This window comes from Mastigoproctus giganteus, chromosome 2 (assembly GCF_048544385.1).
Source record: "Mastigoproctus giganteus isolate SK-2022 chromosome 2, ASM4854438v1, whole genome shotgun sequence".
Classification (NCBI taxonomy): domain Eukaryota; kingdom Metazoa; phylum Arthropoda; class Arachnida; order Uropygi; family Thelyphonidae; genus Mastigoproctus; species Mastigoproctus giganteus.
The window spans coordinates 11,107,352-11,133,117 of record NC_143576.1 but is presented as its reverse complement, the minus strand read 5'-3'; the positions used below and the strand labels follow the sequence as shown (position 1 = coordinate 11,133,117).

General features: G+C 36.3%; 1 protein-coding gene across 2 annotated transcripts in view; it reads left to right on the top strand.

Moving 5' to 3' along the window:
- The window catches only part of LOC150089159 (high mobility group protein DSP1-like), a 92,227-nt gene that overhangs the window by 39,173 nt on the left and 27,288 nt on the right, over positions 1-25,766 (top strand). For both annotated transcript variants that reach the window (XM_090388170.1, XM_090388179.1), the window contains exon 2: positions 17,610-17,796. In XM_090388170.1, coding sequence (XP_090244296.1) covers positions 17,650-17,796 — 147 coding nt within the window. In that variant the 5' untranslated portion in view covers positions 17,610-17,649. The remainder of the gene's footprint in view (positions 1-17,609; positions 17,797-25,766) is intronic.

Genomic DNA, 25,766 nt, shown 5'->3' with positions numbered 1-25,766 from the left:
CTATGATTTTCACCAACTGATTCTATTGTCTGCACATATTTAATGTATGAATAATCACTACTGATAATCAGATAGAGAATATTGCTTTCTAAAAAAGTAGAAAAGTTATAAATCGAGAAAATTCTTGCCACTGTGCAAGTTACCAATCCATAAGTTTTTGCAGTTTATCGTTGTACTCGTCAGATCAAATAGCATACAAAACTCTCCTACTCAAGGTGTCTGATATCCTCAATGTCTGAATTTGATGATTTGAACAGCACTTTAGTTTCATAAAATTTATTTTCTATGCTCGTAGCAATGGTGTACATGCAAGTATACATGCATCTGTTCTTAGGTACTCTACTCTGAGCAGAAAAAGGTGGCATGGAAACGCTACAGAGCAATAAAAAGTACTGAAGCCTATAACAGCTACAAGGTGATGTGTAATAGAGCCACAGAAAAGGTTCGACAGGCAAAGGCAGTTTATGAGAAATCACTAGCAAACAGAGCAAAGAGGGGGGATAAAGAATTCTTTACATATATAAATGCCAAGAAGAGCAGGACAAACCAGATCGGACCTTTACGTAAGGGAAAGGGGATAGTAATAAATACACCAGCTGCCGTTGCAGATGAACTCAACAGTTATTTTGCATCGATATTTACAAATGAAAAGCCTTTTGTGGCAATGGGAAATTGTGGGAGCGAAGTTAAAAAATATGTAATTAATGATATTGAAATTTCGCAAGATTATTTAATGAAAAAACTTTCAAGCCTACAGACTAGTAAGGCTCCTGGAGTTGATGGAATATACCCTATAATCTTGAGAGAGGCGGCAAGCGAGTGCATTGAACCACTGAGGCTGGTTATGCGAGCATCACTAGACTCTGGGGAGATTCCCTTGGATTGGAAAAGTGCAAATGTATCTCCCATACATAAGGGTGGCTCTAAAAGTGAAGTGGGAAATTATCGACCTGTCAGTCTGACTTCAGTAGTAGGGAAAATCATGGAGGCATTGATCAAGGGTGGAATTCAGGATCATTTGGATCGAATTGAAATTCTCAAGGATACTCAGCATGGTTTTGTAAAGGGAAAATCATGTTTAACAAATCTGGTTCGCTATTTCGAAAGGGTCACTCACGAGCTGGATTTAGGGAATAATTTCGACATTGTTTATTTAGATTTCAGCAAAGCTTTTGACTCAGTCCCACATGAGCGGTTGCTTTATAAGATGGAACAGGTTGGAATCACTGGGAAAATCCTTAGATGGATAGAAGGATGGCTTCAGGGCAGGAGGCAGAGGGTTGTGATAAATGGCTATTCCTCAGATTGGGTTGATGTAAGAAGTGGGGTTCCCCAAGGATCAGTATTAGGACCACTGTTGTTTTTAATTTTCATAAACGACATTGATGAAGGGATAGAGGGCGTGATGTCTAAATTTGCAGATGATGTTAAAATTGGTAGAGTAGTTAATGATCACTGTCAAGCTGAGCTTCTTCAGAGAGACCTAGATAGACTTCAAGAATGGTCAGAAAAATGGCAGCTGTGCTTTAATCCAACAAAGTGTAAGGTATTACACCTGGGAAACAGTAATCCCAAAATAACTTATTCACTTGGTGGAGTTCAACTAAACCCAGTACTGGAGGAAAGGGACTTGGGTGTTACGATACAGTCAGACATGAAATTCTCTGAGCATTGTAAACAGGTTGCAAGGAAGGCCCATGGTGTCCTATCGATGATCTATCGAACTTTTGCAAGTAGAGATAGGGACGTGATAATCCCATTATATAAGGCCTATGTTAGACCACACTTGGAATACTGTGTTCAAGTATGGAGACCGCACCTAAAGAAAGACATCGAGCTTCTTGAAAGGGTGCAAAGAAGGGTAACTCGCCTGGTGAGATCGGCAAAAGGGCGTCCTTATGAAGAAAGATTTCGAATATGTGGGTTGCAGAGTTTGGAAACTAGACACCTTAGAGGAGATTTGATTGAGGTGTTTAAGGCTCTGAGAGGCATCAGTAAAATGAATGAGGACAAAATTTTCAAGATTATAAATGATGCTAGAACTAGGGGACATAAATTCAATTTACGCGGGGAAATGTTTAGATTGGACTGCAGGAAGTTTTATTTTAGCCAGCGAGTTATAAATTACTGGAATAAGTTGCCTTCATGGGTGGTAGAGGCCGACAGTTTGGGGAAATTCAAAGGTCATCTGGATAGTACTTTCGGGTAAGGGAAGCGCATAGGATGATCGGATTAATTTCCTTTTTATTTAATTTTTAATTTCATTTTATTATTTTTATTTATTTATTAATTATTATTTATTTAATTTTTGTTTTTATCATTGTTTTGTTCGGTTTTATTTTTTTTTTTTTGGCTGGTGCAGCATAAGCCATAGGCTTTCTTGCACCATACGGCCGTTACTAATACTAATACTACACAGCCTGTGCATTTCCTTGTTCCATAATGACTCGTCATGCTTTGAAATCCCTGGTACCTTGATTTCTGGATTGTTGCCTGTTCCAATAGAAGCAGTGCAAGAATCACTTTCACCTCTTCCTGCAGCCATTTTAATGTATTTGTCTGTCTATCCCCCCCCCTGCCCATCACACGCACAAGCTAGCAGCTTTCCAACCTATTTAACACTGCCTTGACAACATCAGCAAATATTCTTGCACCCTTTCAGCTTAAGTGTAGAACAACCGTGTAGAAAGTCTTTTCAAGCATAGACCATGCTGGGAAAAATTTTACACCATGAATCTTGCATAGCCTTTCTAGGGCTGAATTTGTTAACAAGGTTCTCATGTAGTAGTAGTCATATGATGCAAGAAAGCAAGTTTATGTAGCATCAGCCAAAAAAAAAAAAAAACTTTCACACATCCATTCCCTCTAAATGTTTGTCCAGTTCCACCTTGAATTTATTTAACTATTAGCTTCCTCAACGACTGCTGGAAATTTGTTCCGGCAATCAACTACTCACTTGCTGAAGGCAAATTTCCACTCATCTGTTCTAGAACTGTCTTTCTTCAATTTGAATTTATGCCCCATCAGGTTCCTAATCTGAGCAAGAGGAAGAATTGAGCTTGCTCAATCCATCCAATGCCTTAATTGTCTTCATCTTCCTTTGTCAACATGTGATAACTGCTCCTAGTGGATGGATTTACTTCATATGTTAAATTTGACCTTTTTTAAAAGATTTATGAAGCTACCCTGTATTTCATTAAAATCAGGCCAATAGAGAAATCTGGGAATTATTATTTATTTGTTTTTCTGCATGTAATAATGACCAGTGGATAGATTTTCACGAAATTTTATATTTTGCTATCTTAGAAAGATTTGGTGAACCATCTGATATTTCATTAAAATCAGAACAATAGAAATTTTCCCTCAGGAATGAGATGTATTTGCATGTTTCTAGCCTGAGCACTGGATATTGTTTTTTTTCCCTTGTGCTGATTGGAAGAATGAATGAGTAATATGGGAGATGTGAGAAATGAAATGGTCTTGGTTTTCATATGAAAGCTATTGGTTATTTTTATTTTTTGTTGAGTTCACTTTTTGTAAAAAGCTGTGACATTTTATAAAAACTCTCTTAACCACTCCGGACCACAGAGTTGACATTTATTCATCACAATAGTTTATATATCATCCTCTAGATCATTGTTTTCCAAACTGGGGTCCTGTAGACCAGTTCCATAGGGTCTGCAAAATGTTCAGAAGAGGTATCAGCTAATGTGTTTATATATGTAGGCTCTGCAAACTTTATTTTTATTTTTGAAGTGGTCTGTAGACCCTAGTAGTTTGCGAGCTGCTGCTGCTGCTCTAGATCACAAATGTCAGAGTTGGGAATTAATGGCATATGTTAGCATTAGTGTGGTTGGTGCCAGTAGTTTGGTTCAGTGGGGCACTGGCATTACAGCCAAAGTAATGCTGTTGGGGTACATAATGCTTTGCTTGTTCTTCATTTTATAACTTGTTACATTTTCAGAACAAAAGTAGCAGCCATTAATATGATCCAGAGTCTCCACACCATGGGAGTGGAAAATGTTATGCATTTCTAGGGACTTCTACATGAATTTTAATTTAATTTCAAAGTATGTGGCATATACAATTTTTCATAAATATAGCTTACCTTTGTTTACCGACCACCTAGTGGATTTTTCACCCAGTCACAAGTTGCCATTGCAACATTTATGCAACAAAACTTTACAATCTTGCCTTTCATTCAATTTGATAATTATAAAGTACTATTATGTTGAAGGAACTGATGCCAATTTGGAATGTATCTACCTGGATGTGGACACAATGGAGCTTCTGCTGTTAGTATATAAATCATGTGATGACTCTTCTGATGGTATAAATGCTTGTTGCAGGGAAATATCCAGCAGCAGTTTTAGCCTGTCTTCATTTCAATACTGACTACTAAAATGGCCGTTAGGCATTCTAGAGTATCGTATCGCATTTTTGCTAGCATTGATAGTCACATTTTTACTATCTGGATTGGTTACTTCCTGATTTTAAATGGCAAATACAATTGAACATAACTTGGAAATAACCATCAGTTAAAATGTGAATTAAGTAAGTCTATTATACTTCTGCTATAATTTCCGACTTTCCACTGAACTGAATGGCAGTATGACTTGCAGTATATTTTGGGATCATTGTCTATTGGTGTTGTATTCTGAATTGTAATTTGCTGTGTAGGTGTGGTTGGGATTGCATTTTTTTTTTTTTTTTTTTTTAGAATAGAATAATCTGTCCAAGGTGGCAGTGATCAGTGAGTTACTGAATTTTGTGCTCTACTAAAATATTCAAATATCTAAGTTAACCTGAAAGGATCGGATCATACATGAATTACATATTGACATAAGAGTTTGATGCCTGGAATCTAGATATATAGAGTCTGCTAAAGGAATTCTGAACACGTAATATGTTTAATCTTAATTTTTAGGTATGTATACTTTGGTTTATTGTTAAAATGAACAGTCAGTATATAGTTAACGCAGCAGTCTTTTGCTTAAGACAATACTGGCCTCGACAAGGACGAAGTCATGTGGCGACAAGGTTAGGGATTTTACATTCCCAATTCCAACTGTACTTTTCTTCTATTATGCTCACAGGCAGGAAGTTACATTGCTGTGAGATATTTTAGGAATCTCTAGTCTTTTGATGAGCTTTAAAACTGGATAAACTTTCTAGCTGGAGGACATCTCAAGAGGACAAAAACTGTATATAGTGCATGTTTTCTTTAAACTGCCTAAGTCTACACATGGATGACAAACAACATCTGCAACACTGAGGAGGACAAACAATACTCAGTTTCCTCTGTTAGTATTTTTTGGTTGAAAGTTCTGGGGTATTAATATTAAATTTACAAGTTGCCCTCAGAATCAGATGATTCTGAGCTTTTGCCAGATAGAACTTTTCAGTCAAAATCTCTTTACACTGAACAGATGGAATTGGATTGCTCATTCATTGCAGGACTCCAAAATGCAAAAAAAAGCTGCTAAAAATAGACAATCAGTGGTGGATGGTGATATCTGGGTGGGGGGGGGGTTTGCCAACAAATAGCAAGTTTGATAGTCTGAAGGTGAATTGAACTTATAAGCAAAGCAAAATGAATTGGAAACACCTATTTTGAGAACCATATCTAAACTGTAAAGATTTTTCTGGGTTTCCTCTCTCTGAGGGAAATGTCTGGTAATATCTAAAGAGAAAGGTGCTCAATTTGGAAACTGGCCATGTCACTTCTCATTGAAAATGAAAAACTAAAGGCACTTCGTTAGGAGATACAAAATAGAAGAGACCTGCTTGATAGAATTATAAATACCTGCCCAGCCTTTGAATTCAGATGATCCTTTGAAGAGAAATCAAAGGATCTAATGCGACCAGATGTTATTGCTTCTCAGCCGATAAGGGACTCAGATTTGTCATGTTCGGAACCTAATTATTCTGGGGCAATGTTTCTCCTTTTCCTAGATGATATGCAGACACTGTTTGAACTTTGGTACAAAAACTGAACACCCGAAGTGAAAACTGATAATATTCTCATTCTTCGGGCTTCAGATGGGTGCATTACCATTGGTGATGTTAAAAATCTTGTTACTAAGATCCCTCAAGTCTGATCTTAACACTGTTAAAATTAAGTCTTTACATATGATATGAAATAAACAAGTTAGTACAGTGGTTTTCAACCGGGGTGCAGTGTAATTTGGGTTTAAGTTACTTAAAGTTATTATTAATTTTAATTTGTATATACAGTGGATTCTGGTTATTTGGGCCACCGGTTAATCAGGGCTCCCATTTATTTGGGGCAAATCTTAAACAGAACCCAATCGAGAAAATAGCCAGGGTTTACTTTGCTTAATTGGGACAACATGTCGTTTAATCGGGACACTGGAGATTGCCTTACGATTGTCTCTAACCGTACCATGTGGTTCGCTTGGATTTCTGGAGGTCACAACCATAAAACAAAAACAATTAGCAGTCACCTGTTTATTGGGCTTTTCTTTTAGTGCAATCTATCATAAATGGTTTGTAAACTCGATCTTATTGAATTTGTGATAATACTGACAGCTGTAATTCTATGGGTTATTATGGTGAAATGTGTTTACACTTCCATGGAATCTCCATATAAAAAAATTAATTTTCAGAATCTTCATTTCTATTTTTAAAGCTTCGTAACTTGTTACCCAGTTCTCACTTGCCCGTATCATGTTACTTGCAATTTGTGTGCGCGCGCCGTGCTCTTTGTTATTGATTGCTTCTCTTTTTACTGTTTTAAATTTTAACCCCCACCCACAAATGTCAATGAACAGAAATGTCAACTAGTTAGTAGGTACGTATTACAGTACGCATTAATTATTCCGATTATCACACATCATTTAATTTTTTAATAAGTTAATAAAGGTTATATTTGTGCTTAATATATCTTTACTTTTATAGCCTGTGGATAATATTCCTCCTATTTTTGCTAATTGAAAATGCTGTTTTATAGAATTAAAATTCATTTCACAAACGTGATCACAATGACTGGTGCTTACTACACATCGTATAGTGAACGGTACTTTACTATGGGGAGTCCATCGTAACGTGATTTGATTGTACAGTGAACTAATTGTAAAGGTGGTAGATGACTTTCATCAACTGGTGAAATCCACCACTTTGCTTATTGGGGGCTTGAAGTGGTGAAACCCATGTTTAGTCTCTAGAGCAAAGTTTCCGGCACCCCCCCCCCCCCATACTTCAATCTATGCCTGTTACTAAGTGCTATAGGTTTTTGATACCTGTCGTTTGGGGTTTTCATAAAAAAAAAAAAAAAAGCGGGGTTCCATTGTATTCTTAACTATTTTTGCAAAACTTCGGATAATTGGGGCAGCCGCTTAATCAGGACAAAATGCACTAGTCCTAATGTGTCCCAAATAACTGGAATCGATTGTATTTCATTATAAAAAGGTGTACGGCATCCCTTGTACCATATCATTTTAATTTTGGGGTGATCTATAATTGATCTTTATTCAGTACCTCTATATAAACAAATTATTATATAGGTATACATTAAAGGGGTCGCAAACCACTGTTAGGTATTTCTTTTAGCCTAGGAACCGAGAAAGTTTGGGTACCTCTGAGTTAGTATATAAACTGGCACCAAGACAGATTTAATTAGAAAATTTATCTGCATTGAAGTCTTTTGCTTCGGTTGGCATCTCTTTCGGAGATGCCAGCCACATTGGAAACCCGTCTTTGATGCCAATGGATTTTCCTTAGAGGAATGTAAACAGGAAATAGTTTTTAGATTTACTACTTGTGCAAAATTGTCATCATTTGTGCATTGACTAATAAGCATTCTTGACAAGAATGTACAGGATCCTTTTATTGCAAGAAAGGACCTTATCTTGGAGTTCTCACAAATTTCATCGGTTTATAATTGTAACAAATGGGCACACTACACAGTTTTTTGTTCCCACGAATCCCCTTCGTGTGGTCACTTTTTAATAAGTTAATAAAGGTTATATTTGTGCTTAATATATCTTTACTTTTATAGCCTGTGGATAATATTCCTCCTATTTTTGCTAATTGAAAATGCTGTTTTATAGAATTAAAATTCAATTCACAAATGTGATCTCTGAGTTTTCTCTGAGTACCCTTATAAGGAAGAGGTGGCTTGCTGCATAAACTGCAAGCAACGTAAATGGGAATACAGTCATTCTGTAAGGACTGCTTATGAGCAGTTTGGCTCATTACTGTACATAATATAAACATCACTCTCTCCCTTAACGGTTCTACGCCAGTTTTGTGTGAGAGGTCTTCTGAGGATTATGCAGATAAACGGGCAGTAACTAACAAGATTAGGTTTTCTGCCGAGATAAATATTATTGACATTGCTGCTATACAGGAGCCTTATTCTGCACGCATCCAGTCCTGGATTACTCATTAAAAACGAAAATAATACAACCTGTTGACCAGAATCATAAATCTTGTATATTAATTTTTAATGACATCTTTAGATGTCACAGTTCTTGATGAATTTTGTACTCTGTTCTCTACCTGGATTCTTGTCACACTCCTTTTCCCTCTATTGCCCTCCATCGGAGGACTCTCTTGCTTAACTTGAGGCTGTGATACATACTTTGGATCCGAATAGTAATATTTTGATCTCATCAGACGTCAGTGTAAAATAAAACTTGGCACAGCATCTTCTACAGATGCATGTGGCCTGCTCTTGAAGGAATTCATAATTAATCGGTGTTTTTTTTTTTTTTTTTTTTCAATTCACAACAAGCCTAATCACCCTCATACTTTCTCAAGTTATGCAGGAGAATCTAATATAGATAAAATAATTACAAACTCACTTTTATTTGTGGCTTACTCACTGGATTATGTATAGGGACTGATGTGCCAGTGACTAGAGCACATGTATTATGTTCTTTTCCCCGATTCTGCCCTTCCATCTTCATACACTTTTTTACAAGTCTGATTTAATCAGATTTTCGATCAGAAATATTGACTGGAATGCTTTAGACTCTTCCATTCTTCTGAACCCTGAAGAACAGAAACTTGCTTCTTTTGCAACCTCATCTATTTCTCATCTAGGGAACTGTATTCAAAATGTCACAATAAGTCATATAAAAATTGGAAGTCTTCATTACTCTTCTCAGAAGGACAGTTCATGGAGCCCGTAGGTATTACCAAAGGCATAGAGATTGGCCCTAAGCCGACATTAATTGTTTTTACCAGCTCTATTCTTCATTGAGAAAAATGCTACGCAAAGGCCGTTGCCTGTGCACACTTGGAAATGATAATCCTTCGGTATTCTATATAAGATTGTTAGAGGAAAAACCTTAGATTCTAACATCTTTGGCTCAATTGTGGCTGACTCCATGTAAATACTGAACAGGCATGATTCAGCAACTGCAGTCTCTCTCAAAAAGTTAATGTTAAGAAGGGCCCAGAACTAGATCTTGTAGAAAACACTTATTATTAGTATTCAAATTAAAACCTGACATTCTTCTGAATGTATTCAATAGAGGACTACAGAAGGAAACTTTTCTGGAAATTTGAAAGGTTGCTCTCATTAAGTTCATCAGAAAGCTGGATAAGCCTTCTGGAGCTGCTAGATCACACAGGCTGGCTAATTTTGGTAAATTTGCTGAAGTGACTAATGGCTATTAGATTGAATAACCTGCTGATAGCACAGGATCTGATTTCAAGGAGTCAATATGAAATCTGTCCCAGGCATTCCTGTGAGAATACTCTTGCAGACTTTCTCTCCAGTTCAAAACTTAGTATATAAATATACCCAGGCTGTTTTTCTTGAATTCGAGGGTACCTTTGGTGGGAGATCGGCTAGGGGTTACAACCACCTTTACCTTTTAATTTGTAATTACTTTGCCAATAGAGCCATAATAGTCAAGGAAAAACATAGCCAAATATCTAGAGAAGTGGTTTTCAACTGGGGTGCCATGTAATTTGGGTTTAAGTTACTTAAAGTTATTATTTTTTTTAAAATTTATATTTATTTCATTATAAAAACGGTGCAATGTATATTGTACCGTATCTTTTTAATTTTGTGGTGATCTATAATTGATCTTTATTTTAATCCCTCTGTATAAAGAATAAAATTATTATATAGGTATATTCAAAGGTAAACCATTGTGTTAGGTATTTCCTTTGGCCTAGGGGTGCTGTGAAAAAATTACCGGGACAGTAAGGGTGCTGTGAACTGAAAAAGTTTGGGAACCTCTGATTTTGGGTCCTTTTATATGGAACATGTACTGCAGCAGTAAATCTTTTGATAACGTCAAAATAATATCGTTAGCCAGGGGTCAGCAACCTGCGGCTCTTCGAACATGCAACTGCAGCTCTAACTTTTAGCTCGCATGTACAATCAGCTACATATTTACGTGAGCAAATATTTTGGAACATGAACTATATTAAAAATAAATCAAGAACCTGTCTGACAATGCAAGTCTTATGCATGTTTAAAGATGAAAATTATGGCATATTCGTTGAATGTTGAGAGACTTGCTCAAGAAGTTCAGCAGCAAAAGTCACATTAATTTGTACCTAATTGATGGTTACATTTTTCAGTATTAATGAATATTTCAATTTTTTAATACCCCCCATTCCATTTCTTAAAAAAACTCCCACTCATCCCTGCTTGAGCTGAGGTGCGGCTCTTTGCATTCCCCCCCCCCCTTTAAAAATTAAATCAAAAATGGTTCTTCACTCAAAAAAGGTTGCTGACCCCTGGCATATGCGGACAACCTCATCATCTTGGTAACTCTAGGGCCAATCTTGAAACTGGTAGATTAGCATTAGTTGAGGCACATGATGCAAGAAAGTAAGCTTATACAGCATCACCAAAAAAAAAAACCCTTCCCATTTCACTTATCCATTCATCCAAATGTTTGTCTAGTTCTGCCTTGAATTTATTTAAGCTGTTCACTTCTACGACAGATGAAGTTTGTTCCAACTATCAACCACCCTCTGACTAAAGGCAAATTTCTGCACATCTATTCTACAGCTGTCTTTCGTCAATTTAAATTTGTTCCCTCAGCCAATTATTCTTGGCAAGAGGAAGAATCCCATCAGCATTGAGTCTGCTCAATCTATTCAAGGCCTTATACACCAATCAGATAGCCTTGCAAGTGTCTAGGCTCCTGAAGCTGCAATTTGCAGAACTTAGAAGTGTTTTTTTCATAAGAGCACCTCTTTGGTCCCTTCAACAGTCTTGTTGCCTTACTCTACTTGTTATAGCAACTCTACATACTTCTTAAAACGAGGCTTCCAGATGTGGCCTGACCATTGCTTTGTACAAGGGGACAATCAGCTCTTATTCTTGCTTGCAAAATTTCTGTATATCATTGACAAGACCTACTCTGGCAGCCTGTCTGCACTATTCAGAAAACTTCATATCTGACTGCACAATTTTTCCCAGGTCTCTTTCATTCTCCACTGCACTGAGTGTAACACCACACAGTTGGTACATTTCTTTGGGGTTACTGCTACCCATATGCAGTACTTTGCATTTGTCAATGTTAAACTTCAGTTGCCACTTGTCAGCCCAGCTACCAAACTTTCCAGATCCTCTTGCAACAGCATACTGCCATTACTGTTATTATCAACCTTTGTATCATCTGCAAAGTTTGACATTAAGTTTCATATACCTTCATCAATAACATTGATAAATAGATAAAACAACAATGGGCCCAACACTGAACCCTGAGGGTCATCACTAATAACATTAATCCATGTAGAACAGTACCTATTGATTACCTCCCCCCCCCATTCAACCATCCTTTTATCCACTGTAGCAACTTGCTACAATTCTGCTTCAATTTGTACATTAGTCTTCCATGTGTAACAGTATCAAAAGCTTTTCTTAAATCCAAGTATGTGATATCAAAATTATTTTTCGCATCCAGTTCTTTTGTGATCACATCATCCAATCAAATTGGTCAGACAAGACTTCCACTTGGCAAACCCATTCTGTGTCTGAATTCTTACCGTTTTCTTGTATAGATATCCTGCAATGCTTCTTTAACCAGTGACTTCATTATATTCCCTGGAACAGAATTCAAAGTAGGTCTGTAATTACTCGTGTTGCCCTTTGAATCCCCCTTTGTGAATTGGAGATGCATTTGCACATCTCCAGTCCATGGGGATTTCCCACGAGTCCAATGATGCTCTCATAATTATGGCTAAGGGGTTTCTTTACTTCCTTTCCCACCTCCTTTAATATAACTGGATAGATCCCATCTATCCCAGGTGCCTCTTATGTATAACTTCTCCACTTTTCTCTCAATTATTACAAAATCATTTCACTCCATGTCAGAATTTGATAAACATCTGGCCCTTTGCTCCTTGAATAACTCATGTGTGAATGTAGATGCAAACTCATTTAGTTTGGCAGCTATCTGAGAATGATTACCTGTAGTCAAACCATTGATATCAAGTGGCCCAATCTGATTCATCCTGATCCTTTTAGAGTTTATATAAGTAAAGAAGTCTGCTGTTTTTCTTTGCATCCTTTGTCAAAAGTTTTCATAATCTGCCTTCAATTGCTTAACCTCCTTTGTGACTTGATTACAAACTAGCTTGCATCTACCTATAGGCTTCTGTGTTGCCTGACAATTTGTGCATCCCATGCATTTTTCTTCTGTCCCACGAATCTCATTAGTTCATCTGACCTCCATTTGGGCCTAAACCTACAGCAATATTTCTTAGTTGTAACAAAAAGCCTAGTAGCTTCCTTTAATGCTTCTAATTTAGAATTTGCTGTTGGTAACATCACGTGGTCCCGCTGTATAGAACCTGAAAAATCTGAGACCGCTGCAGTTGCCTTTTAAGAAAGCAAAAACCTTTCTCTTTACCCCTGATGGTAGTTACATGTTTAAGTAGATCCAACATCAGTATACTGTGATCACTGCCACTTAGTGGTTCTTTTATCTGTGAATAATCACTGCTGATATCAAATCAAGAGCGTTACTCCCTCTTGTTGCCTCTAACATGCTGCTGTAGAAAGCAATCATCCAGTAAATTCACAAAAGCCTTGCCATGTGTGAGTGACCAATCCAAGTTCCAGTCTATATCTGAGAAGTTAAAATCCCCATTATAAGACACTCTGATTTATTTGTACTCATTGGAATCATTAGGACTATAACGAACTCCTACCCTAATTTTTGCTTTCCCAGTGCTTATGTCACATCAAACCGACTCAATATTGAACTGTTATTCTATCTCAACTGGATCCACTTCCCTAGATTTTGCTATTTGTTAACTAACAGCATAACAGCTCGTCCCTTTTTGTATGCATTGTACTCCCCATATTCCAGTTCTGCATCCTTTATATCTGACTGGCACCATGTCTCTGATATCTGAACAATATCTGCCCTGGATGTCTTAACCAGCACTTAAATTCATCAAATTTATTTACTATACTCCTAGCATTGATGTACATGTATGTGCACCTGTTCTTACTCTACATGTTACTCTAACATGTATTTACTTGTTTCACAGTCCCCATCAATTCACAAAACCCCCAGCAACTTGATTTCCTACCTACTGCTGATTCCAATAGAAGCAGTGCAAGAATCATTTCCACCTCTGCCTGTGGCTACTATTAATCTGTGAATTCCCTGAAGCTAATATTTTTTTCTGACCCACCTAACATTATCTTGATAGCATCAGCAAATATTCTTGCGTCCCTTCTATTTAAGTGTATCCCATCCGTGTAGAAGCAGTCTCTCCTGGTAACAAGCACAGACCATGCTGAGAAAATATCTACCCCATGAGCCCTTCACAATCTCTCCAGGGCCGAATTGATTGACAAAGCTCTCATCATATACTCCCAATCATGTCTGGGCAGTATTGCAGACACTTTCAAATTAAATATGCACAGCTTTTTTCCAACATTAACCTGTACTTGATTAGTAAATCTGAAGCTCTCTTACCCTTTTGTCAATTGTGCCAATGTGTACAACAATATCACCTTTTGTGCCCTTAAAAGGTGATATCTGCTCTACATCATCAACTTTTTCACCTGACAGATTTTGTTCTCCAGGATCAATAAGCTTAAAATTAGCTTGTAAAAACCAAAAGATGATTCTTGGCTCAAAGTTAGACATATCTTGTCCTCCATTGGTTGAGATCAACAATATTCGTCTCCCCTTAGTTAGAGAATAAGCTTCTAGCAGTGGCAATTAATTCCAGTCTCAGTTTTATTCGTCACCTGACAAACTTATCTGAAATACGTAGGTACACTGGTGCAATTGTAACGGTTTCTCAAGTTGAATGGGGTCTCTAGAAAAACTGAAAGGTATTAGTATATTGTACTCAGCAGAGATCACACGTTGAATGATTGATTGTCGCTTGTAATACCATAAGTTACTTATTACAGCAGTTCCTGGTTGCACATTCATTACAAAGAAATAGTCATCTTTCCACATAATGCTGATTTTGCAAAATCATTCATTACCTTGATAGTTGATTGTTAATGCTAGTTTGTTTTGGCAGCTTCCTTTGATGGTGATAAGTGCTCCTTTGCTCTTGTTCTTCCCTCACTGTGTATACAGAAGCACTTTCAGATGCTAGTGAATTTAGTCATTAATTTGACGATTTCGTGAACTTGTTTCTTGGGATAGTTCTACAAATTTTTTGGAAACATTTGTTACAGTTTTCTACAGTTGATTATAGTTTATATCCAGCATGTTTTTCTTCACTAATAGGATGCCATTTTCACCATTTTATTACCATTATATTACATGATAATTTGGAAGCAGTGTTTCCAGACTAGAAATAAACTTTTGTTGATTGAAACATTGATGGAGTTAATACTGTCACATTTGTATTCAGGAATACTGCATTCCCCTTTGATACTACAATGAAGTTTGACTGTACATAAAATGACGTGTGTTGCCAGTGTATTTTATTCTATTTACTTGAAATCTGACTGATGTTAATTTTTTTTGAAGAATTTTCCTAATCAATTTTATTACAACCTATACTGAATTTTAAATACAGTGAAACTTCTAACGGACATCTCTCTACAACGGACATTTTCAAATTCCCCAACTCACCTCCATTGGTTTTAATGTGTTTGCAGCTTCTGTCTAGCGGACATTCTCTGTAACGGACGCGGACAGGCAATCTGCACTGTTTCATTTAGATTAGCTCTTAATTTGATCTCCCCATAACAGACAGTGGGTGAGCTCACGGCCCTTTTTCTAGGAATGTTTCTTCCACGTATTGCCTCAATTGTGTGTTTATTTTCTATTTCTGATTCTCTGAATTTTATCAAGGTTTACGTCGCAGTTCTAAACCCTTTTTCAAGAATTTTAAGGCATGTGTAAAACTTCCGATGAATTCGGTGGGTGTAGGGGGTAGAATATGGTCGGCTTTTCAGTTTTGTTCAGTGTCGTGTGATGTGCACAATGTCTTCTCTTAAACATTTAACTTTAAAAGATAAAGTCGAACTCATTAATGCGTATGATCGGCAAAAAAATAGTGTTCACAATCTCGCTACAAAATTCAAAATCGGGAAGATGCAGGTAAGCGACAACCTAAAGAAAAAAAAATGAACTGCTCAAACAATTTTGGCAACACGGAAATGATCAGGTTCAAAAATCATTCCCGAAAATTGTTGGACTTCAAATTTGTCGCTCACATGCTAAAAAAATTCCCATTAATGGGCCTATTATTAGGGAAAAGGCTTTGGGGGTTGCGAAATCTATGGGAGTAAATGAGTTCAAAGCTTCTGTGGGATGGCTAGACAAGTTCAAAATGCGGCATAAAATTTCTTGGAAAACCGTAAGTGGTGAAGGTGGATCTGTTAATACTAGGGTTGTAACAGAGTGGACCGTCAAATTGGAAGATTCATGTCGTGATTTTGAAGCTAAGGATATTTACAACTGTGACGAAACAGGGTTGTTTTTTTAAAGCTCTTCCTGAAAACACGAGTCTAAAAAACGAAAAGTGCCAGAGCTGAAAAATTTCTAAGGAACGCTTGACTGTACTATTGTGTACAAATATGCTGGAAGACTTTGAACAACCTCTTGTTATAGGAAACCCACAAAATCCTCGTTGTTTCAAGGGCATAAAGTTGAATCTTTTGGATGTTGATTGGAAGTCTAATAAAAAAGCGTGGATGACATGAGATATCATGAACGAATGGATAAGTCACTTTAACCAAAACATGATTCGTCAAAACAGAAAAAATATTCTTTTCATGGATAATGCTGCATTTCACCCGCACATTGAATTGTCCAACATTCAAATCATTTTTCTCCCACCAAACACATCTGCAGAGTGTCAGCCCTTGGATCAAGGGATAATAAAAAAATTTAAACTTCACTACAGAAAACGTGTTTTAAGACATCTCATTGCAAACATGAACGATGTAACATGTGTGAGTGACCTTGCAAAGAAAATCGGCATCCTAGATGCGATTCAATGGATTTCCTCTTCAGTAAACGCAATTACAAAACAAACTGTCGTGAACTGTTTTGTAAAGTCTGGCTTCTCAAACGCAAAAATTGAAGTTGTGAACAGCAATGTGGAGCACCAAGAAGAACAAGAACTTCAACATCTATTGATAATGTACGATACTTCCGCTACAAGTGACCCTGGCTACAAAGATATAGACTCAAACCTCACTACAGAAGATGGTTCTCTAGATATCAACGACATTATCATCGATATTTTTCAAGAAGTTCCTCATGAGGATGAAGAAATGGAAGGAGGTCATTCTGTCGAAGAATATATTAACGACGAACCACCGATGAAAATAGAAGCGCTCATACAAATCAATCGTTTAAAAATGTTTTTCGCCGCTGAAGAAGATACTGAAGGACTTTCGATGGTTTCTTCAATCCAAACAAATGTTGAAAACAAAATTATCAGCTGGAAGAAGGTGCAGAATAAAATAAGTGATTACTGTATGCATTTTTCTTAAGATAAAGTCATAATATGCATAGCACAATTGTATGTATATTATTTACAAAAATATTGTGCAAAATCTGTATATAATTTAATTTTAATTTTACATTAAACGTTTAATGATTTTTCTTTCTTTTTTTTTTCCTCCCTCAGACTTCTTGTTAGCGGACACTTCTCTCTAACGGACACATTTTCGTTCCCCGTGGCTGTCCGTTAAAAGGAAGTTTCACTGTATTGATTATATTGACCATGTTCAATGTGGGGGCCCCCCCTTGTCTGATAGACTGAAAATTTAAAGATGTTGCTTAAGTTACAATGATTTTATGATTACATTTGAAAATAAGTTTCTGCAGTGGATAACATATTTTTTTAAGTACAGTTCCTTTTTGGGCACTCGTTATTTTAATGTTACCTTTTTGATAGTAGTAAATTTTTCTTTTGATTATATTAGGAGAATTTTTTATTTTGTTACTATTCTCTGTATAATGTTTTTTTGTTTATTATAAACATCTTGTTTCCATATATTATAAATAGAAATAAATTAGTTTTACAATCATTTAAATCTTAATGCCACTGATATGGTTTGTGTGGCCTCTATTAAACAGTGCTAAGAAATTAATAGTAGGATTAATATAAGGATGATTCTGTTTTTAAATATTTTCAAAAAACAAAGTATAAGAAGTTTTTTCTTTTAGAGGAAATATTCAATATAAAGAATTAAAGGAGTACAGAATTATGGGTAAAGGAGATAATAAACCTCGTGGACGGATGTCTGCTTACGCATTTTTTGTTCAGACGTGTCGTGAAGAACACAAGAACAAGCATCCTAATCAAAATGTGGTATTTGCTGAATTTTCAAAGAAGTGTGCAGAAAGGTGGAAGGTAGGGAAAAATTTTGGAATGCTTATTTCATGGATGGAAATAATTGTTTAATTTATAATTCAGTTAAATTTACTACTATAAAATATATATAGCATGCACAGGATTACGGCATTTCTGTTTTCTAAGTGCACCATCCTGAAACCAACGAACAGTGGTAAAACTAAAATTTCCAATATATACCAGTACAAACAATTTTAAGTAACAAGAAGTACCAGGTGGTTATTAAATAAGTTTCCCTTTTAAGGAGACCTTAGTATCAAAATGGTTAGATTGTGCTGTGAAAATTGGTGGGTATGTCATTTTAGGGTATAAGGAAGTGGTTTGTAGAAGAAAAAAAAATTAGTTAATTTCTGCCACCAGGGGAGAAATTGGCACTGTAAACATGAGATGGAATACTTAACTCAGGATTAGATTTTAATGTCACAGAACTTAAGAAATTACAGATATTGTTCTATTTGCTTTCCTTCACTTGAGATGACATTCTGAAAATGGAGGACTGCGTGCAACACATTTTAGTTTTGTGTAGCATCTCATATCTCATTGGGCATGTCAGCTACATGCTGTTTAATACTTGTTTTCAAATCGACAAGCATCTGTATTCCACCATGGTAAACTCTATCTTTCAGGTATTCCCATAGCCGAAAATCACAGAGATTGAGATCTGCTGATCGGGCTGGCCAGAACTGCAGAAAGTCTCCAGAAATGATGCAGTCATTTTCAAATGTTGAACAGAGATCCTTAACTTGTCGGCGAACGTGGGGAGGGACACCATCTTGCATGAACACTGAGGTCTCCAAGCATTGCCTTTCCTGCCTAGCGGGAATAATGTGCACTAGTTACCGTAGACTTTTCAAAGAAGAATGGTCCGATTATAAACTCTGTTGTGAATCTACGCCATACTGTAATGTATGGACTTTGTAGTGGTCTTTTGTGCACATCAAATGGATGAGAAGTTCCCCATATTTGGCAGTTTTGTGCATTTACAGCCCCATGAAGAGTGAACTGTGCCTCATTGGACCACAAGATCATTTGAGCCCATGTATCATGAAGAGCAAAGTCTATTTGTGGTTGCTGATCACAAGGCTTTAGTTCTTGCGCTACGTGAATCTTGTATGGGAACCAGGGTAAAATTATTCGAAGCACTTCATGTACAGTAGACCAAGGAAGGTTCAAGTCTCTTGACACACTTCTGGAACTACCGACTGGTAAGTGTTCCGCACCATTGCTTCATCCACTACCTCTGTTCCGTGGTTGTCTGCCTGGAATTACACCTAACTACTCCCCAATTGATTTCTTCCAGTTTTGTTTATTAGTTTTCGAAGCCCCCACTGACGTCAAAGGTTCTTTACACAAACCTTTAAGTTTCCGATATTCACAGTGCTGCATTAGCATTACTGTTATTCTGATAGAACAGTTTTACTAAAAGAGCACGTTTGTCCCTTTTTTGTTAAAGCCATAATGGTTATTGACAGTGGCCTTTCTGATTTTATCTAACAGGATGTCATTTGCATAAGTGTCTTGAAGTAAATGACAACTTTTACATATGTGCAGCACCGTTTTTCCTCTGGTGGCAGAAATGTGAACTAATTTTTTTACTTCTACAAATCACTTCCCCATAACCTAAACGACATACCTCTCTCTCTCTCTCTCTCTCTCTGTGTGTGTAATGCAGGATTTTTTTTGGCTAGTGCAGCATAAGCCTCAGGCTTCCTTGCACCATATGGCTATTAATAATGACCACCCAGTATGTGTCTGGATTAAACTTCTGGAGATAAAAATGCAACAAAATCAGGCCAGTTGGAAGGACCAAATCACAGTGGCCAACTTTTTATGTATTATGTTGCTACTAAGTGATAAATAATTATTTTAGTTTTGCATTTAAATTTCCTTAATCTGATGGGTGACATTTTAAAAATTCATATTTTAAAAAAAAAATTATAAAATTTGATGTTTTAATATTGCACTGTGGTAAAATGCATTTTTTTCTAATATGGACTGCAAAGAAAACTTGTTCCATGACCCATGTTCTATGATATGAATATGCTTGCTGGTTACTAGAACTTTACAATTATCTAAGTAATGTAACAGCTGCTGTAATTAATCCTTTTTTTTCATGCAGTTACAAAACGATTGGGTAGAACTAATATGCAAACAATATATGAAAGCGTAGTTTATATGCAATTATAGTGCATATTTCTAGACATTAGTGTAATGAGATTTCATGATTCATCAGTCTTTTCATGAATTCTGTAGTTCTGTGATAGTGCAAGGTGCATGTTTTCATTCTCATGCTTAGTATCATCCAAAGAATATGGTTTTGATGGGTAACTGTTTTAACAGTCTAATTAAAAGTAGTTCATTGGGATCAAGTCAAGTATGTTGCCAGTAGTGGATTCATTTGTCTGGAAAGCATCATCCAATAACTTATGCAGTTTTGCTTGAAAAGAGGTGATTACCAAGATTTAAGTATAACAGTTCATACTTGAGAATAAATTCCATTGGCTGAGAACATCATTCATTTTTCAATATTTGTGACAGTTGGTTCTGTTAACCTTGCTTTAATGTTGAAAGTTAGTCAGTAAAGGTCAACTTCCAGAAAACTCCAGTGAAATTTAAAAATTTTGAATAAATCTAACCCCACAGCATAGTCTTCCTAAATATTTGAAGCACTTTGAGTTTCTTAAGCATGTTTAAGAAATTTTACGCAATGTTGTGGACTGTTTTGGGGATATTCATAGTTTAGTGAATTTTGTAGCCATTTGGATGGCGACTTCCACAAGTAAAAGTCTGTTTTATAATTTCAGGCTCCCATGATCATACAAAGTTGAACCATAAAGTTCGGACTTGTTTTATTTGAAGCAAATATTTACAGATAATTACACATTAAAGTTTTTGAATTAATGTTTGTTTGCTGTTTTCCCACCAGCTATGTAATTGTAAGAAAACTTGTTTGAAGGGTATGTACCTTTATTAGAACTTTTCTTATAACAAACAGTTATAGCTACCATAAATTCTGCTTCACTACAAAAATGTTGCACGAGGAATAGCAGCATTATCATGAATTATAGAATGATGCCCAGTTTTTCTTTAGCCACAGATCAGGTCCCTTGTAATTTTAATATCTTGATCAGTTAATTTCTGACTACATGATCTTATCAGCAGTGTGACTTTCTAGTTTAAATTCATGAAGAATTATGATTTCATAGTCAAGAAATAATATAGCATATCTTTAGGCCTGTCAGTTTAATTTTAATTTTTTTTTCTCTGAGAGAAATGGGAGACTTTCAGAATATAGAAATAGCAACATGTTTAATCTTCTGTCAGTAGAATTCAGTTTCAACCACTTCTTTTGGAAGTTCAGGTTTTGATTCCTTCTGATTTGCAAGTTGTGAAAACACATTGCATAATGTTTTCATATTTAAAATTTTAGACAGGACTGCTTGGTAATTACCATATGAAAAACTAGAAATTATTCTGTGATTCATGATAATGCTCCTATTCTTCATGCAACCTTTAGTAATTTGACAGTTGGCCGAAATAATGTCTAATGCAAGAAACAAGTTCATGTTTGTTTGTTTATCAATTGATGCCTTGTGTGCCTTTAACATAGTTTTTCCATTCAGATAACCTACCTTGTGATAAAGCTGTTCACTTCGTTCTTCCGTAGCTACATCTACCATCTGATTTCTCCAACAAAATGTAAAAGTTTATATGCTAAATATTTCAGAAAGTGACATCTTGAAAACCAGCAGTATGAAATTACTTACTCTCAACAACGGAAAAATAAACTTTTCTACACATTCAGTCAAAACTTAGTGTGCACCTACTACATACTTTAAAGTTCATCCTAACTAAGTAATAGATATTCTCATTTTATGTTGAGATATTTTTTGCAAGTTTGCTCCTGTAACTTTTATTGCCACTTGTAATTTTCCCCTGGCTGTGATTTGGTTTGTTATATAATGCAATTTTTTCTGTCTAAGCAGATTTTTATTATCTGCTATGTTTAGAAGGAAATCTGAATTAGTTGCATGCAAGTGAAAATTGAAAATTGGTAAAGTGGGCATATCAGTTAGGTTTGCTGGTGCAAGTGGCTTCACCCTTCTTTGCATTCTATCTAGAAAGGTGTGGGTTTGATTTTCATTGCTGATAAATGGAACTTTGTAAAAACACTTGACTAGTGTCAGAAATGTTGAGTTTTTACTTCTAGATTTATTGTTCTGTTTTCACCCTAAAATTTTACCCATGCTGTTTTACTCTCAATTTGGGTGGTTGACCCCAGATGAAGTCACGTAGATTGTGGGTAAGCAACAATAAGTTTTGTATATCATTCTTTTGTATATACAGTAAGTGCCAGTTACAGTGATCACTGGTTATTGGAATTGCCCACTTTATAGAATCAAATTTCAAAGAACCAATTCAAATCAATAAAATGCACGTCTCTTATTTTTCTAAAGCACATTTCTTGTGGTCACAACCATAAAACAAGTTTTCGGTTTATTGGACTTTTTTTGTTTGTACCATCTGTTTTAAATGGGTAGTAAACTTGATAATATTGAATTTACGATAATACCAATACTGGAATCCTGTGTTTTTACGCATTTATCACAATGTGAAATCTTTGATCATATAAGAAACAATTTTCAGAATCTGCTCTTCATTCCAATATCTAAACTTCATAAAAAAAAAACTTTTCTCCGTAAAAAGCCATGTGTTAGTCTCAATTTGTGCATGCCATGTGCTTTTTTATTGATTGACGCTTTTTTTTTACTGTTTTAAAAATAAAAATGTCAGTGAATAGAAAGAGTGAATTTGCGTGTCTGGAATGAAGTTTCTGAAACCTGCATTAGCAATTTTTCAAAAAAATGTGGATTAATTCTATTCATGATGATCAACTAAGTCACGATATTGATTACGTTTAAAAGGCTGAAGACATGGGTGAACAGGAGTTTAATGATTGGGTGGACATAGATAGTGAGCTACTCTACAGCTTTAACAGACGAAGAAATTGCCTAGTCTGTTACTGATAATTTCACCAAGAAACAGAAAATGAGGATGAATGCAAAAGAATTCCAGTTATAAAACTGCAAAATCATGATGCTATAGCCATCCTGAGGAAAGCATTGGAAGAAACTGGTGCAAGTGATCGTGAATATAGATGGTTATACAATATTGAAAAATCTATAGACTTTTTTGACTTTGTAGTGATAATTTAAAGCATTCTAAAATAAGTGACTACTGTTTTAAATAATAATTTTATTACAAAGCATTGTTTAATGTGTATTTAATTAAGCTATGTAAGTATAAATTTATTTTATTTTGCTAACCTATATATAATCATCTGATTTTCACTTATTTAATTGGTAATAACCTTTTGGTAATAAAATGTAATGTTGTGCTTTTTATCTTTATTTTTATAGTCTGTGGATAATATTCGTTGATTTTCACTTATTAGAATCAAATTTGAATTTGCAAACATGATCATTATAACTGGCACTTAGTGTATATTATCCTTTTGTACATAATTAGTATTAGTGTGCACCCCACAGGGTGCAAGGAAGCCTATGGCTTATGCTGCACCAGCCAAAAAAAATATAATAAAATAAGAATAAAACCAAAGAATAATAAGAAAATTTACAAAAAATAATAATTAATAAGAGAAAAGTTAATGGACAACCTATGCACCCCCCTCCCTTAGGTAGCATTAGCATTAGTTGAGGCATATGATGCAAGAAAGCAAGCTTATACAGCATCAGCCCAAAAAAAAAAAAAAAAAAAACACAAACCCTTCCCATTTCACCCATCCGGTCACTCCAAATGTTTGTCTAGTTCAGCCTTAAATTTATTCAAGTTTCAACTTCCACAACAGCTGATGGAAGTCTGTTCCAGCAATCAACTAGCCGTTGGCTAAATGCAAACTTTCGCACATCTATCCTACAACTGTCTTTCCTCAGTTTGAATCTATGCTCCCTCAGGTTCTTAGTCTGAGCAAGTGAAAGTATTCTGTCAGCATTGAGACTGCTCAAACCATTCAAGGCCTAAAACACCTCGGTCAGATCACCTTCCGGGTGCCTAGTCTCCAGATGCTGCAACTTGCAGAACTTAACCCTTTCTTCATAAGCACACCAATTTGTTTCTCTCACCAACTTTGTTTCCCTTCTCTGTACTCATTCTAGCAACTCTACATCCTTCCTAAAATGAAGCCTCCAGACCTGTATATAGCACTCAAGGTGTGGCCTGAGCATTGCCTTATGCAAAGGTATAATCACCTCCTTGTCTCTGTTAACAAAATTCCTATATATCATTGACAAAACTCCATGACCTGCTCTGGCAGCCCATCTGCTCAGAGAACTTCATATCTGACTGCACAATTACCCCAGGTCTTTTTCAATCTCCACCTTCCTGAGTGTCTAGCTGAACTTTGAATTTCCCCAGACTGTCACCTCTACCAGCCATGTAGGTAACTTATTCCAGTAATTTATAACTTTCTGGCAAAAATAAAACTTCCTGCAATCCAGTCTAGACAACTGCCCCATAACTTGAAATTATGGCCTCTAGTTCTAGAATAATTTATAACCGTGAATATTTTGTCCTGACGGCGCCTCCGTAGCCAGGTGGGAAGGAGCAGCAGTGCGCAGCACACGCTTCTTGATTAGACCGGGGTTCGAGCCCATCACCACCAAATACAGAGGATGCGGAAAGGTCAAGGAATGACCACCGCATATCCCGGAGCAATATGGCCTTAGTTGCTAATGCTCCTAAAAACCAACCAAACAATATTTTGTCCTTATTCATTTGGCTTATGCCTCTCAGAGCCTTAACACCTCAATCAAGTTCCCTCTAAGGTGTCTAGTTTCCAAGCTCTGCAACCCACATATTCAAAATCTTTCCTCATATGGATGCCCTTTTGCCGATATCACCAGGCGAGTTAACCGTATCTGGACCCTTTCAAGAAGAACATTCTTTCTTTAGGTGCATTCTCCGTACTTGAACACAGTATTCCAAGTGTGGTCTAACAATAGCCTTATATAATGGGATTATGACACCCTTATCTCTACTAGTGATTGTTTTATAAATCATCAATATGACTATGGGCCCTCCATGCAACCAGTCTACAATGCTCAGAGAACTTCATATATGACAGTATTGTAATACCCAAGTCCCTTTCCTCCATTATTGGCTTTAGTTCAACTCTGCCAAGTGTATAAGTTATTTTGGGGTTATTGTTTCCCAAGTGCAATACCTTATACTTTGCTGGATTAAAGCATAGCTGCCATTTTTCTGACCATCTCTGAAGTCATTAGGTCATTCTGAAGTAGCTCTGCTTGGTGGCAATCATTAACTAGTCTACCAATCTAATCTTTACATCTGCAAATTTAGACATCAATCACGTCTTCTATCCCTTCATCAATGTCATTTATGAAAATCAAAAACAACAATGGTCCTAATACTGATCCTTGGGGAACCCCACTTCTTACATCAACCCAATCTGAGGAATAACCATTTATCACAACCCTCTGCCTGAAGCCACTCTGCTATCCATCTAAGTATCTTCCCTGTGATTCCAACTGGTTCCAGTTTATAAAGTAACTGCTCATGTGGGATTGAGTTAAATGCTTTGCTGAAATCCTAATAAACGTCTAAATTATTCCCTAAGTCCAGCTCTTTAGTGACCCTGTCAAAATAGCTAACGAGATTAGTTAAACATGGTTTTCCCTTTACGAAACCATGCTGAGTATCCTTCAGAATTCCATTTCTATCTAAGTGATCCTGAATTGCACCCTTGATCAGTCTCCATGATTTTCCCTACTACTGAAGTTAAGACTGTCTGGTAATTTCCCACTTCACTCTTAGAACCGCCCTTATGTATTGGAGATACACTGGCACTTTTCCAATCCAACGGAATCACTGAGTCCAGTGATGCTCCCATAATTAGCCTCAATGGTTCAGTGCACTCACTTGCTGCCTTC